We start from the raw sequence: 14732 nt of genomic DNA, 5'->3' as shown, positions 1-14732 counted from the left end.
CTGAAGATAGGAAAAATGAGAAATGTGCCATGTTTGTCCTTGAAGTCACAGTCGGAACAGTGACAATGGCTGTAGCACACTGCATTGTCACTTTTATCAGCAAGTGCCCTGAGCATACATTAACATAATTGCAAACTGCATGAAAGTGAACATGCAAAAATGTGATGTGTTTGCCAATAGCCTCAAACATCTGTCCCAACAAAGTGTTCCTCCTCCTTGTTTTAATTCTTATTATTTTAACAAGGTTAGCAAAGGAGAAGCCATGTCACAGATGATATCTACATTTAGAGTGTCAGAACAATTATTGATGCAAAATTGTTATCCAAGCAAATGTGTGTCACATCTTGTTCACTTCCCATAACACCTGCTCATTTCGCTAACACATTACTCCCAGTTAAAGCCAGAACTCATTAGTCTCAGTTAAAGCCAAACTGAAAGCTTAACACGTACACGCATCTAAAAATTAGCGAAAGTTAACCGAAAGGTAGCACCATTCAAGCACGTTGTACATCTGAAGCTGGTGGGCAGCAAACTGCTGTAGCACCTCATGGAAAGAAACTGAGCCAGAGAAATAGCAATAAATGAGGAGCCACCCAGCCTCAAGAGCTGAGATCAGAGAGGAGCACTTTCCAAACCACCCTCATTTCGGCCACCGTGCTGAGACCTTCACAACTCTCCATGCCAAAAAGCCAAATACTTTCTCAGTATAACATGTTTTGCTTTAACTCCTCAACAGGCGAATGACAAAAGCCATCACGAAGCAGATCATTTAGAGCATTTACATTTTACCCAAACATTTTCTGACCCACTTTGGAGTTGTCCAGATCTAAGGCTGGACCTCCTGTGTCCCACCACACGCACAGAGGGCTCCCCGAACTGCTCACGTTTGCCACCAAGGAAAGTCAAACTTGCATTTCTGTGATACTTGAGCACACGTTGTGCATTCCAGGGCATCTGCCCTGCAGACATATCGCTAACTGGAACCCCAGGAGGCTTAAAGAAATATCAGCACTCAAATTCATAGAGTAAAGGTCTGAAGAGGCAGCTCTGTGAACGGATAACTGCCCGGGGCTTTGCCAAGCACAATATAGCTGTCACTTGTTATTATGTGAAAGATTTTCTGGGGAACAGTGGTTTTCATTTTGCATGTCAGGGATGGGGAAAACCCACATTTAGACAAGCATCTCTTTAGGAAAGGAGAAGCGCGGCGTGCGGCACAGCTCACTCACCGGGGCTGGTTATCGTCAGGAGGTCAAGCCGCCGTTTCTGCTGAAAAACAAATTACAAAAAGAATTGTTAAAAGGCGACTAATTTTAGTGGGTCAGCTTAGACCTGCAAAGTGTTCTGACATTTATAGCAGAATTAATTACAAGTTACATGGCTCACGGTAACTCTTTTGGATGGGATCCACATGTACTTTACGAGGAGGAAAAAAAAATCCCCCTGCTCAGCCCTTTGAATGAGTTTTTATTTGCACTTATAAAGTGTTACTATTTCTTTTTTGGATCATATACTTGAAATGGATAGCTAGAAGCACAGATGGACCCATATATTTATAAAAGTGATTTCTGATTCCACAGGGAAGAAGACAAGGAACCAAGACAAGAAACTCTAAGTTCTTTATTCATATCAATCACTGACTCATAGCCTGTATGTGATCAAACACAATTATATTGCCTTCGGGTGAACCTTTCAAAGCCACGTAAGAGGATCTAGACAAACTCAAGACTGATAAAAGGAAAGCTCCTTTTCATGCTCAGTGCAGCCAGCCCACAGATCTCTTTGCTACCAGATATCCCTCACCCTAAAAGCTTGCCAGATTTGATCATCACTGCGTATACGTACAGATAGCAAATTACGCGGAATTATTATGGCAAATAATCAAGTTTAAACAGAAGAGTGGCTTCTGCAAGTGCTGCAGATCTTCACAGGCCAAACCAACCTGTACAGTGAGAAGGTTAAGAACATTTTTTGCCTGCAACAAGCTATTGCACCAATGCCTTGGTGATGGTGGGGGGTGCCTGAGGTCTGAGCTTCCAGTCCTACGTGATCTCCACACCATCACCTCTCTGTAGCCTGACACTGAGATCTCTGTGCTCCTGGGCCACCATAATCCTTTTCCACCTTTCCGTGGACCGAGGGCTTTTCACCACCAGCAGGGCTTTCCCCATCCCACAGCGCTACTGCCTTTTCTTCATAGCACTTTCCAACTTACTGTCTTCTCCCTAACTTTGCCCAACATCAGTGTGTCTAGCTGGCACTGAAGATTATACTGTCCAGTTTGATTTCTCTCTTCTAATTTGCTCAATAATGTCTGTGTTACTTTCATTTATTGTCAGCCCTATTGATCTTTTTTCTAATCTAATTCTCATCACTGCATTCACTGCATTCCCTGGGTGACAGTTGAAAGTCCTTGAGGAGGAAACATTGACTTGGTATTCCCTACCATGAACGCCCTTCCTTGGAAATTATGACTGATGAAACTCCTTTCCAAACTCATCATTTCTCTGTAAGTAAAGCTTCACTGGCTAAAGTGTGTGGACACAGTTGATCATCCACTGAATATACTTGAGCGACGTGCCAAACAGTGAAGGTGGCCTGCTGGGAAGCTTAGGGGTGTAAGGCTGCTAAAACAAGTTCTCCGAAACCTCCCTGGCCTTCAGTACCTTAACTCTTGTACAACACAAATAATGTTTGCAAGAAAATTCATTCCTATCTGTTTCCATAGGTACCTCTTGTTCTCTTTACTCTGATAAGCCATTCTGAGTATGACCTTAGCACTGTGCTAGATCACATTTGCTTTATTATAAAACACTAAAGCCAGACTATGCCGAGCTTTTTTCCAGGTGAAATGGTGAAAGCCATCCGAAGCCCCTTCTGCTGCCTGGTGTCACCCCCACAAGAACCAGTTGGGAACACTGTCCCCCGGGGGGCAACAAAACAGAGGAAACAGCACAGGACCCAAGGACCCACCTCCCCAGTGGGAGCCGTAAGACGAAACATCTCCTAATGAGCTAAATTTTATATAGATCCTGTGCCTTAATCTTGATTCATATGTACAAAGATATGAAATACCAGGGCTTAGCACCCACTGGGCCAAAAGCTTTGCTTACATTTCTCAGCACAACTGGAGCTCCAAATGCTGTATATCTAATGAACAGCTAAAGCAGAAAATATATACCCAAAGCCTATACTCTGTGAAAGCTTCTCTACTGGGAAAAAAGGTGGAGTATAAATATCCTGCATCAAAGAAGGCTGCAAAATGTAGAGATTTGGAACAGAAAGGCACGTAGCCCAACTGTCTGCCAGCCCTCACTTGAGTCTGTTAACTAGGGTAAAAACAAACATTAAAGAAAAACCTAAATAGTTGATACTGCAGGAAAACAAAAGCATGTAGGATTAGGCTAAACAAAGTGGGAAATAAAATGAACTTATTACAAGTCAGACGTTCAGTTTGTAACTTTTTTCTTGTTTGGACCACTGCCTTCGAGCTGGCCTTGGAGAAAACAAATTAACTCCAGATCCAGGAAATCTTTGTGTATGTGCTGAACTTTAAGCTCAAGTTATTTCTCTGCCTTCAAGTGGAGCAGCACTGATCTTTTTAACTGCTGCGAGGGATCTGAAATGCCACCAGGTCCTCGGCGTCAGCTCCACCCAAAGGCTCAGGGCTGAGCGGGTGGTTGCTGCCCGGCAGGGACAAACTGCTCTGCTCCGACCTTCAGCCGACCTTGACGAGCTTCCTCTAATTCAGCTCGGCAAGGGAGCTTTGTGCACACTCACCCGAGCCCTGCAGAGGAGCAAACAGCAAAGCGAATTCCAAAATATGCATTTAAACATGCAAAAATGCACTAATTATGGATCCGAACAATTTGTGGAGATGCGAGCCTGCTCTCGGATCTCGGGGGCCGTTTCCAGGGCTCAGCTGATGCAAGCAGGCTGGTAACTAGATTGATTCTTTTACAAAACATAAAGACGCACTTATGAGTAGCTATAAAAGCAGCAGAATTTGAATTTAAAGAGGGAGACATTACAAGTGTCACAAAGATTAATAAAATAATTGCAGCAGAAATATCATGGCTGTGGGGCTTCGTATATTCGCTTCTCCCTTCTGTGCTGAATGATGCAAATTGCAGCTGCTGCCCCTCCAGCATGATCACCCTGTCCCTGTTGTGACAGATTTCTTGAAAGGCTCATCTCACAAGATGTCTGGCTTTTTTTGTTCTGCCTTTAGTAATTTTCCACTTCTCCAACACCTGCCCCTGCAGAGATGCTCGGGACTATCCCGATCCTCAGGAAACCTGCTGTCCCAAGAATTACAATACAACCTGAGCACTGAAGTGTAATGACTGTCATCCCTGGTCAGAAAAGAAGTGACGCTCTCCCATATTGCCAAGGCTGGATTTCACCTACGCTGCCAAAAGGGCATCCTATTATTTGCACAGCGTCAGCCATAATCTATAAGATGCAAATAGCAAGATTCCTTGTATCACCACAGCAGCTCCTGTCCTGCCCTAAAGGGGCAGTATCCTCATTTTCTCTTTAAGGCAGGATGAGGCCATTGGGGCTCTGGTACCCAAGGGCACAGCCCCTCTGGTACGTTAGGGCTCTGCAGCAAAACTGCGGCACATCGTGCTCGCTTCCACAAAATTAACACAATCTTTAATTAATGCAATAAGCACCGATGAGTAATAAATCATATTAAAATACAAGGAAGGCAAATTTTTCATAAATTAAGCATTGATTCACTCAATAAATATTAATCTGCTAAGCATCAAGAATTCATTACATTTTAGAAAACCGGTTAAAAAAGCTTGTTGGTGAGCTGGTCTGAAGTGTGCAGAATGGTCCCTGTTCACCCATAATATACACTTATTTTTAACTAATTCCTTAATTTATCAAGTTAAATAACTTGCCTGAAAGTGAGCCTGGATTATTATTCCAATGCCATATGCAATTTTCTCTGCACAGATTCCAGCTCACCCCTCAGATCGCTTCCTAAATTTTCCTTGGTAACTCCCTCTCTGAGTACCTCATTTCTCTTCCTTGATGTTGGTGGTCTTTAAAATATTTGCTGACTGGTGTCATTTAATTTTCACCTCAATTAACTCCGCAAGAGTTGCAAAACTGGAAAAAAAAAACATGTGTGGGGGGTGTAAATTAACTCATTCATTTAAGTTTAGCTTCTCTACAAGATGTTCTTTCACACTTTGCTCTCTGTAGAGTTCCTCCAACCTTTTATATAGATGTGGGATGTGCTGCACTTGCTTTGACTCTTATCTACAGATTAGTGAAAGAGAAGGAAAAAAAAACAGATGCAAAGATGGCCCACGAGACTGATACGGAGCTGTTTCTGTAGCAACCGATGATTTTCTTCTCATGTAAGAATGAGCCTAGTCATATCTAATTCAGAATGTATCTGGGCCTCACTTGCCAGCCAAAGCTGTGTCAAGTATAAAGTCAATATAGTAAGAAAGGCTCCTCCTGGCTCCTCCTCCAGCCAGGATCCAAAAGATACCCCTACCCCTGGCTTCTGTCCCAGCACACCACCTCCAAGCCCCAACATCCAGTAGAGATGGAGGTGGCCGCCACCCCGCTCTTGGTATCACACACATGAGGCTGCTGTGCTGGAAGCTCCTTCAGCAGCCTCGTGCACCACATCCCAGGAGGTGACAGAGCTCTGGTTTCCCCAGAGCACAAGGGCAGCGACACCTGCCTTGCTCTGAGCCTCCTTGGGAAACTCTTAAGCCCAGAGTTGAGATCAACCTGACCTTTAGAAAACTCTTGTTAGGTAAAGGGACCTGAGGGTCCTGGGGACAGCAGGGTGACCATGAGCCAGCACTGGGTCCTTGTGGCCAGGAAGCCAATGGTACCTGGGGTGGGTTAGAAGGGGGTGGTCAGTAGGTCAGAGAGGTTCTCCTGCCCCTCTGCTCTGCCCTGGGGAGACCACACCTGGAATATTGTGTCCAGTTGTGGCCCCTCAGTTCCAGCAGGACAGGGAACTGCTGGAGAGAGTCCAGCGCAGCCACCAAGATGCTGGAGGGAGTGGAGCATCTCCCGTGTGAGGAAAGGCTGAGGGAGCTGGGGCTCTGGAGCTGGACAAGAGGACACTGAGGGGGGACTCATTCCTGGGGATCAATATGGAAAGGGGGAGTGTCAGGAGGATGGAGCCAGGCTCTTCTGGTGACAACCAGTGACAGGACAAGGGGCAATGGGTGCAAACTGGAACACAGGAGGTTCCACTTAAATCTGAGAAGAAACTTCTTCCTGGTGAGGGTGGCAGAGCCTGGCCCAGGCTGCCCAGGGGGTTGTGGAGTCTCCTTCTGTGCAGACATTCCAACCCGCCTGGACACCTTCCTGTGTAACCTCAGCTGGGTGTTCCTGCTCCATGGGGGGATTGCACTGGATGAGCTTTCCAGGGCCCTTCCAACCCCTGACATCCTGGGATTCTGTGTTTGTGCCATTTTCTCGCCTCCTCTCCGTGGGCAGCATTTCCTGCAGCTCTGAACCCAAAGGCAGGCTGCCCACCTCACTAACATCTCCTGCCATAGTCCACCCACACGAAGCTGGAATTGACTCTCTGGGACCACAGAAAGACTTTGTCTTCCTAAACATATTTTACCCAGCCTGGTCTCTGCTATTGATCTTTGCCATCTAAATTTTGATGTGGTTTGAACAGGTGTCTCTCCCCACCACCTTCAAACTACCATGTAATTTAGAGGGTTTAAAACTGAAATCAAATGCTTTTTGTTTGTTTTTTCCTGGAAGTTTTCTACAAGTTGTTACTAATAGTTCCTTCTCCTTTTAGCTTCTAAATTAGCACTCTCTAAACTGTGTTGATGTAAGAGTGGTTGAAACCAGTGCATCTTCCCACAAAACAAAGCTGAGCGTGTATTAAAAGGTTTGCAGAGGTGAATTTCACGTTTCTATGGCCTTTATTGTTGCCAGACGCTGTAACGTCAATGCTTTTGAAAGCTATCATCTAACATTATATCACGAAAGAACCCAATAGTTCAGAGAAAGGTGCAAGAGAGCCCAGGCGTGCAGCCCGGCAGCGTGTGGCTGCACAGCACAGCTGCCCCGAGCGCCACCACCAACATCCCTGCGCTGTTCTGCACCAGAAACCTCCTGGTTTGCACTTTTTTCACAGCAGAGGGAGGGAGGAGAGGGAGGTGGAGGAGGGAGAAGGTGCGAGAAGGCGCTGTGTCCATCCCTTCGCGTTGCTACCTGAGGGTGACAAGCTGTGTCCCCCGCTGCGTTTGCTTCTGTGCAACAGACGCTTCTGTCATATAGGAATGTAAACCTGCTTTAATTGTTTGTTGCTGGGCAGTTTAAGAAATATTCAGAGCTAGCCAACATCTGGGAAAACTTTCTAATGAATGCTTAGATAAAGGAAGGTGTTTAAAAAATTCAATGTAACTCAGTGAGCATTTCATATCTGTCTGGTTTCTCAAATGCAACTTTTGCTACTTGCACCCTCCTTCCCTTCGGAGTCCAAGACTTATATCCAAGGAGAAACTCTTGATTTGAGTAATGACTCCAATAAGCTCCTAATTTAAATCTGGTTAAAATGGATAATTTGATTATTTAAAGCTTTTTTTTTTTTTTTCTTTTAATCATGTAATGCCAAGAAATAATATTATCTTTCCATCCTGAAATCACAGGCAAGATCCCGCATTTTGTATTTCCTTTATGATTAGCTGTTCAAGTTTCCTGGTATAATGATAAAACGAACCCATCATCTTGTTGACACTTGCCTGGGATTTTAGTAAATTGCATCTGCTGAAGCCCACTCTGTGGAATCAATTATTGATAAATATAGGTGTGGGAGAACATTCGTAAAGTGGTTTGGGATATGTTATCACTCACGCTAAGAGCTACAACGAGCATTTTAAACCATTTTCACAGTGACCTCTACAGGCATTTGATCGTTGCAATATTTGGTAACTCGATTCTGGTTTAGAATCAAAACTAAGTCCAAATGATGGAAGACAGCACCAAACCATTAAGCTACTTTACTCACCCCTCCAGTTCCCATATTCTTGCACTTAATATCTGACATCTGCGTATTTCTTTCCAAACAACTACATGCCAATGGTACATGGTGCTTTCATAGTTTTCAGAAACACTGTCAAAACAAGTAGCTAGGAACCCTCCTTCTCCCAGCTTTGACCATTTATCTTGAGAACACAACACCCGTGCATAATGTATTATTTATTAATACGCTCCTCCTCAGTTCTTACAGTCCTGTTGTGCTCAAAATCTCTTTAGAAAGAACTTAAATATAATGGAGGTTAAGGAAAGATGGAAAAGCCATTCAAGGTATGTTTGGGCCATGAAGATGATCAGAGGGCTAGAACATGTCTCTATGAGTCTATATCTACCGGTCCTTTATCTACAGGTTGCCTTATTTACACATGGAACACAGATTCTTACTGAACCACTAGCAATTATAAAGAAGCCAGCCAGTCCATTATAAATATTCACAATCACAACAAAAAGTTGTTAAGACCATCTTATCTCTGAAAAGAAGGAGAGGATGAACAAACTGCTTTGGAATGAACTGATCCTTAACTTCACCAATGAGAGTGATGACGATAGAAAGCCTCTTCAGTTTTCTGTCTTATCTGCATCTGTAAAATAACAAGCATCCTTCTGCACCTCAATGAAACAACACACAGGCAGATCCATAGCAGCTTTGTGGTTTGATGATGTATGCTATACATACACAGTGCATCTTCTCAGATGTGCATGTAAATGGGCATCCTTGATTACTTAATAGCACAGTCTCTTTTTAATCCCAGTTAAAATATGGCAAGCAAATCCAATCACTTTATTGAACTCAATTGGCAAACTTCACTCAGAGCTCCCAATTTCATAGGCTTCTATCCTTCGTGTTAATTCAAGCCTGAAGAGCTGAGACCAGTTAATGCACAGGTAGCCAGTGCTCTAGTCACTCTGCAGCCTGTTTAGAGTATATGAGTATGTGGAGTGCATACAAAACAGTGGTATTTCTGCCCCAGTAAAGTTTGGGGGGAAAAAGGGATGATATAACCAATACCTTTGCTGTGCTCCATGGTCAGAGCCCACCGCCAGGCTGGAATCAAGCCTCCTTGTTCTTCCACCATCAAAAAGGTGGCTGTGGTCGTGTGCATGTTCTAAATGAAGCACGTGTACTTACGCTGCAAGAGGTTGGGATCTACACATGCCACAAATTAACTCAGCATTTTAAAGGGTTTGTTTTGGTAACAAACCGCCACGCAGGTTTTTCATAGTTTGGTGTATTATTATGTAAATTGCAGAGCTGTGGTTATAAGCCTGTGCTTGTGACATCAATTACTTAATGCCTATAGAGATTACTGTAATGCCACAAACAGCAGAGTGTGTCTTAAAGTACATAGTAAGCAGCAGGAGCTAATAAACTCTTTGCTTTGAAATTTATTTATTGTGAAAAAAAAGAGTAAACAGAGGCAGGGAAACCTACCCAGACCCCCCACAGTGCCATTAACAACCAAAATCTATACTTGATGTGCACCGCTTTAGGCATTGCCGAGCCATTCTCTAGTTGTGAATTCCTGACTTACGTTAAGTCTTAGGAAGGAAAGGAGCAGCATTAGTGAAAGCAATTACCAACTTTGAGACTCCACCATTTGTTGGGGGGGGCAAGCAACAGTGTTCAATGAATGTTTAATTAGAAACAAAGCATATCTACCCATACCAGTAATGGGATATTGACTAACTAGACACTGTTTCTGGGCTGTTTTAGATAACAGACAAGACAGATTTAACCTCCAACATATGCGATTTTAAAAGTAAGCATGCAGTTGCAGGAGCCTGTGATCACACAGTAAGAGGCACAAATCCAGAGGTTTACGTCCGCGCTCTGCCCCATCTGGACCCCGAGACTGAATCTGAGCTGCTTACGTCTACCTATGAATGCCCTTGGCGTTGTGACCTTCTGGCCAGCAGATCATTCCTGACAAACCTTCTTTTGCTGTGTTTAACTAACTAAATATGTATTGAAACTGGGACTTAAGTTCCAATGTCCACATAGGACCCAAGTTGTTTAGCTACCAGCTAGTGGCAGCTGTAATACTCTCTCCTTGTCAACTAATACTTCATTTAACAACCCGTCATCACGGCAGAATAGCCAGCATGCTGGTGATGAGGAGGATGACTTGGGTTCAAAGAAAATGTTGGTTTGAAAAAAAAAGTATTCTATGAAATGGGAAAAACAAAAAACCATCTTAAAATCTGAGGGAGTTACTGGAAGTTTTCTGCAACACAAGCAATTTTCACTAGAAAAGTCCTTTGTAAGGAGTTACATACCATCTTGTTTGGTGAGCAGCAAGTGCTTGCACTTGGTTTGGCTCCTGCTCTATATTAGAATTGTGCTCAGTTCAGCACTAAACTGGGAAGCAAAGCCCTGAACGGCACGAGCCGCCTCCCAACACACCTGGGCCCAGTCAAGGGAAATACATCTTTGATAAACCTTGAGGAAACAGGACTCCTGTGGTTTCACACCATAAGGACAGCAATACAAATAGAAGGAAGGAGACACGTAAAAGATGCAACACAAGAGTAAATTCCTTCTGAATATAAAATTTCCAAAATAATGCATTTCCAAACAGAGAACTTATGAATTATGTTTAAAAGTCCCTATGATTCAGCAATAGAGTGAAAATAAGCATGAGAGAACACAACTCCTCTAGCTGCCGTTTTGTCCGACTCCCCAGAGCCTAAATCCTTCCCCTCCAAGAGCTCCCTGCCTTTACGTCTGATTTATTCTTGTGAATTATCTGTTTGCATTTATCTTAGGTGTCGTTTTCTCTTAATGGGTTGGATTTTGCCCAAGATGCAGGTGAGCTGCTCTAGAACAGAGCACAGCAATCTCAAGACTCCAGTTTCGAGTGGCTGAAGGAATTCTGCAAACACTCAAAATATATTCCCTTTCCACTCAAAGATGGCGATATTGAAAAGCAACAGAGTGACTCATATACAACGATAATGGATGCAATTTTAGAAGGAATTTCAGAAGGAAGCCTCAGTAGTACCTTGTATTTCTGGCATCTCACATTCAAACATTTCAGAAACTTAAACATTCAACGGAACATATTTCAGCTCTACAAGCAAATCAGACTTTTCCCCTGTAAGCCCAAGAAGCTGGACCTTCTGTGTAACACGAGCAGAGCAGATGTTGGGAGCACTTTATGATTCCAAAACGGCGTCCATGACATCGACAGGCTACATCGTCTTCCAAACCCTTCCGTCGTGATTTCTACTTGTGCCATCACCAGAGCTCACACCTACAGCTCCATGCAGCCAAGCAGTTAACAGCAAAAACGGACCTTATTCTGTTTTGAAATTAAGCTTTGCACTTACCATTAATATAATTTTATATATGTACACAAGTATACTGCATACCTGTATATACAATCACAAACAAATAAAACCATTCACGTATGTATATGCAGGTATGTATATACCAAGGTGTGTCTATTCACTGCAGCACTGCACAGATGGGAGTAAACGGTTGTGCAGCTGCATACACAGGCCACACTTACAGACAAGGAGCCAGTATAGGCTATGTATAGTAGGTAGAGAAGAAAAACCTGGGAAATACTCAAAATCGTCGCACCTACCCAAGGCCAAGCTGGCATTTTGTCCCTGACAGAACCACGTTGGTACACACATTTCCTGGTTAAAGCAGCATCTCTGTAAAGAGCCAAAGGAAACTGGCGTGAGGGGAGTCAATGGAACCAATTCCCAATGCGCCAGACTGGAGGATTTCCATTTTGAATCTTAAGTTCTAAATTCACTGGCCCTCTGCACCCGTCACATTCACTTTTCCTCTCTCTTTCCGTATTTCCTCCATCCAGCTGAAGCGATAGAGCCCAGAGTCATCTGCAGTTTTCAAGTCCTAATATTATGGGAGTGTAAATGAACAGATTGGAGATGCCCAAACTTGCACAACAGCTGGATAATATCAGCATTTTTTCTTTTGCAGCAATGAGACAACTCACTCCATCCCTGTTGAGGCACCACTGCAGCCAAAGGCTTCTCTGCGCTGGGACAGACAAGAGGGATGGGAGAAATGACACTGTGTGACATGTAATTTAGGGTCACTCTATCCGAAAATCTTGCCCCCTCCATACCGTGCAAAGTTCCTTGTTTACTGTATATAAGTCAAGGCAACCCGATAAAAATTATAGTGAAAAGTTAAATTAGAATCTAGTATGCATAGACAAATACATAAATTTATATGTCCAACTATTGTGGTCTCATCTAATTTAAAGCTTCTCATCTAATTTCAGCTTGAGTCTGTTTCCTTTCACAACTCATGGCAGTTTGTTTTTCTATTGCTTAAAAACATAAATAAATTTTAAAAAGTCAATGTTATTTTTGCAAACCAGCTCACTGCTTGTCATTTTCACTCAACAAACGATTTGGAGCATCCCCATCATCATTCTTCTAAAACCCGCATGTTTAACTCCAGCCAGCGGAAGCACTGTCTGGAGCAGCCCAATGGCAGCAATGAGCACAAGCTGTCCCAGAGGTGAACGGAACATCTCACTTTCCAAACAACTCTTTGTAGTTTTCTGTGGCACATGCTAAAATCATGACTAAGTCCCTGTATCTGAACATCGTCTTGAGCCACAGAACATGGAACAAGCTCCACTCAGCCTGCAACCTGGACCAAAATGGCCAACAATTAAGAGAGCAGCATTAGGCCTAAATACAGCCATGCCCAGGGTCACTCTGCCCTTGCACACTATTCGTGTTTAATCTGGAGCCATAAGCTCCAGAACTGGAACCATAAGCAAAAGCAACAAAATGGAGGCTACTGGAACGAAGGTGGCATTTACCTCTTGGCATCCAAATTTGAACATTTTGATCTCACTTTTAAAATTTGGCACTTTAAGCCCAAACCCTTCACCCAGGTGCTTTAAACCATGAAACCATTCTGGAGGCACTCTTATTCACAACGGCTGAAGATAGCTGTATATGTTGTATATAACATGTCGTGTTATATCAAAGGAGAAAATATAACTTTGGTTCACTGACATCCCTGAGCTGAATTAGAGATCTGGAGATCTGCGTAAGAAAATGAGGCCATCCAGATATTATGGTTTTTTCCTCTCTTCCCTCCGTGTCAGGTTATTCTGACTAATAAAAGAGGGAGTAGGGTTTGTCCTGTGCACTGAACAGAGATAAGAGTTCTGAAATCCCCTTTTATCTAGCCCCGGTGCTAACTTTGAAATTATGACTCTTTTACAGCTGTTCTATAAGCAATTCATTGGGGACCTGCTATCTGATCTATACCTCAGCGTGGTTAAAAACCACCAGAACAAATGCTTGTGAAAAACCCGCGTTGCGCCTGACACATACAAGCCTGTTTTGAGAAGCACAGGGATATCAATGGAAGAAAGAAGGAAATAAATGCCCTATTAGAAAATTTGTACGTGAAACTGCTGATTTTGCCTCACAATGTATAGTTGCTCCAGGGTTCAGTCCCAGCAGAGGCTGTTTCCCCAGCTCCCCTTGCGGACACAGTCACTGCATACAGACCACGTCTCACAATAAGGTCTCCAGAAGACAAAAGCTGAGATTTACTCATGTACGTGTAACAAACACTTAACTGAGAATGCAGTAACTATGCCATGAAGCCACTGCCAAGCAATTGTTCTTCGGGCTACACAGAACGTCCACTTATCTGCATGATTTGAAATGTGGATGTTTATCTACAATTTGCGAGTCACTCTGAAACTTCCAGTTTTCAGAACAAAACAAACCAAAACAAACAGTTCTGTGTTTAAACTGCTTCTATTGCACTTCTTTACGTTCTTCATTTATTAGAAGAAATCCAAGAGGTTTCCAAACAAACACCCATTGGATATTAGCCCTACAAATGAATTTTTAAGGCACTAACAGCAACATTTACACAGCGTGTTTGGAAAAGCACTTTGCTTCCCCAAGGAGGAGATGTTTTTAGTTAGCAGAAGAGCTCTGGAATGCCAGGAGTAACTCCTGAGGAAGCATCAGTCCGTCATTTCAAACCAATTCACAGTCGCAGGAAAGGCGAACAGAGTTTCCATGGGTAAGCATGTGAGGAAAATTTATCCGTGGTCTTACCCTCAACTCTATTGTGCCAAGCAGCTATATTTCAGGATTTTTTTTCTTTTCAAAGACCAACAGCAATGTAAATGTTCCAATGTATAGTGGCCAAATTGTCAGGTTCATTCCTGTTCCCAGGGAGCTTAAATTTTTCTTTTGGGCATTGAAGACAGGGCACATTATTGTTTCCTTTTGAAATGGAGCTGCCTCCAGCACGGTCTGCAGGTTCGGGTTGAGGAGCCGGAGCTGGGGCACCATCGTTTATTCCCCACAGACCACTCCAGAGAGAAATCTCCACTGCGTCAGCCACCAGGTACATATTTACACTCATTAGAAAAAAAAATATGAGAGCTCAAGTCTTTTTATATCCCCAAATAGACAGACAAAACGGTTCAGACAATACAATACAATCTATATTTTCAAATGAGCTTTTTAATGAAGTGTGAATAGATTTCCAGCCCACATGCACAAAAAACTGAGTAAAATCATTGGGGATTACTATTTAGATTGGATATTAGGAAATATTTCTTAAGAGAAAGGGTTGTTGGGCATAGGGACAGGCTGCCCAGGGAAGTGGTTGAGTCACCATCCCTGAAGGGGTTGAAAAGATGTGTAGATGT

At 43.2% G+C, this 14732-nt stretch overlaps 1 protein-coding gene across 1 annotated transcript in view; it reads right to left on the bottom strand.

Moving 5' to 3' along the window:
* Positions 1-14732, bottom strand: part of AGBL4 (AGBL carboxypeptidase 4) — a gene marked incomplete at its 3' end in the record, with an annotated part of 860906 nt that overhangs the window by 402446 nt on the left and 443728 nt on the right. Inside the window, exon 6 of the mRNA XM_082053132.1 lies at positions 1230-1269. Within this exon, the coding sequence (XP_081909258.1) occupies positions 1230-1269 (40 nt within the window). The remainder of the gene's footprint in view (positions 1-1229; positions 1270-14732) is intronic.

This window comes from Streptopelia decaocto, assembly GCF_964273445.1.
Source record: "Streptopelia decaocto genome assembly, chromosome: 5".
NCBI classification, from domain to species: domain Eukaryota; kingdom Metazoa; phylum Chordata; class Aves; order Columbiformes; family Columbidae; genus Streptopelia; species Streptopelia decaocto.
The sequence above is the reverse complement of the archived record's forward strand: the minus strand, read 5'-3'. Positions and strand labels throughout refer to the sequence as shown.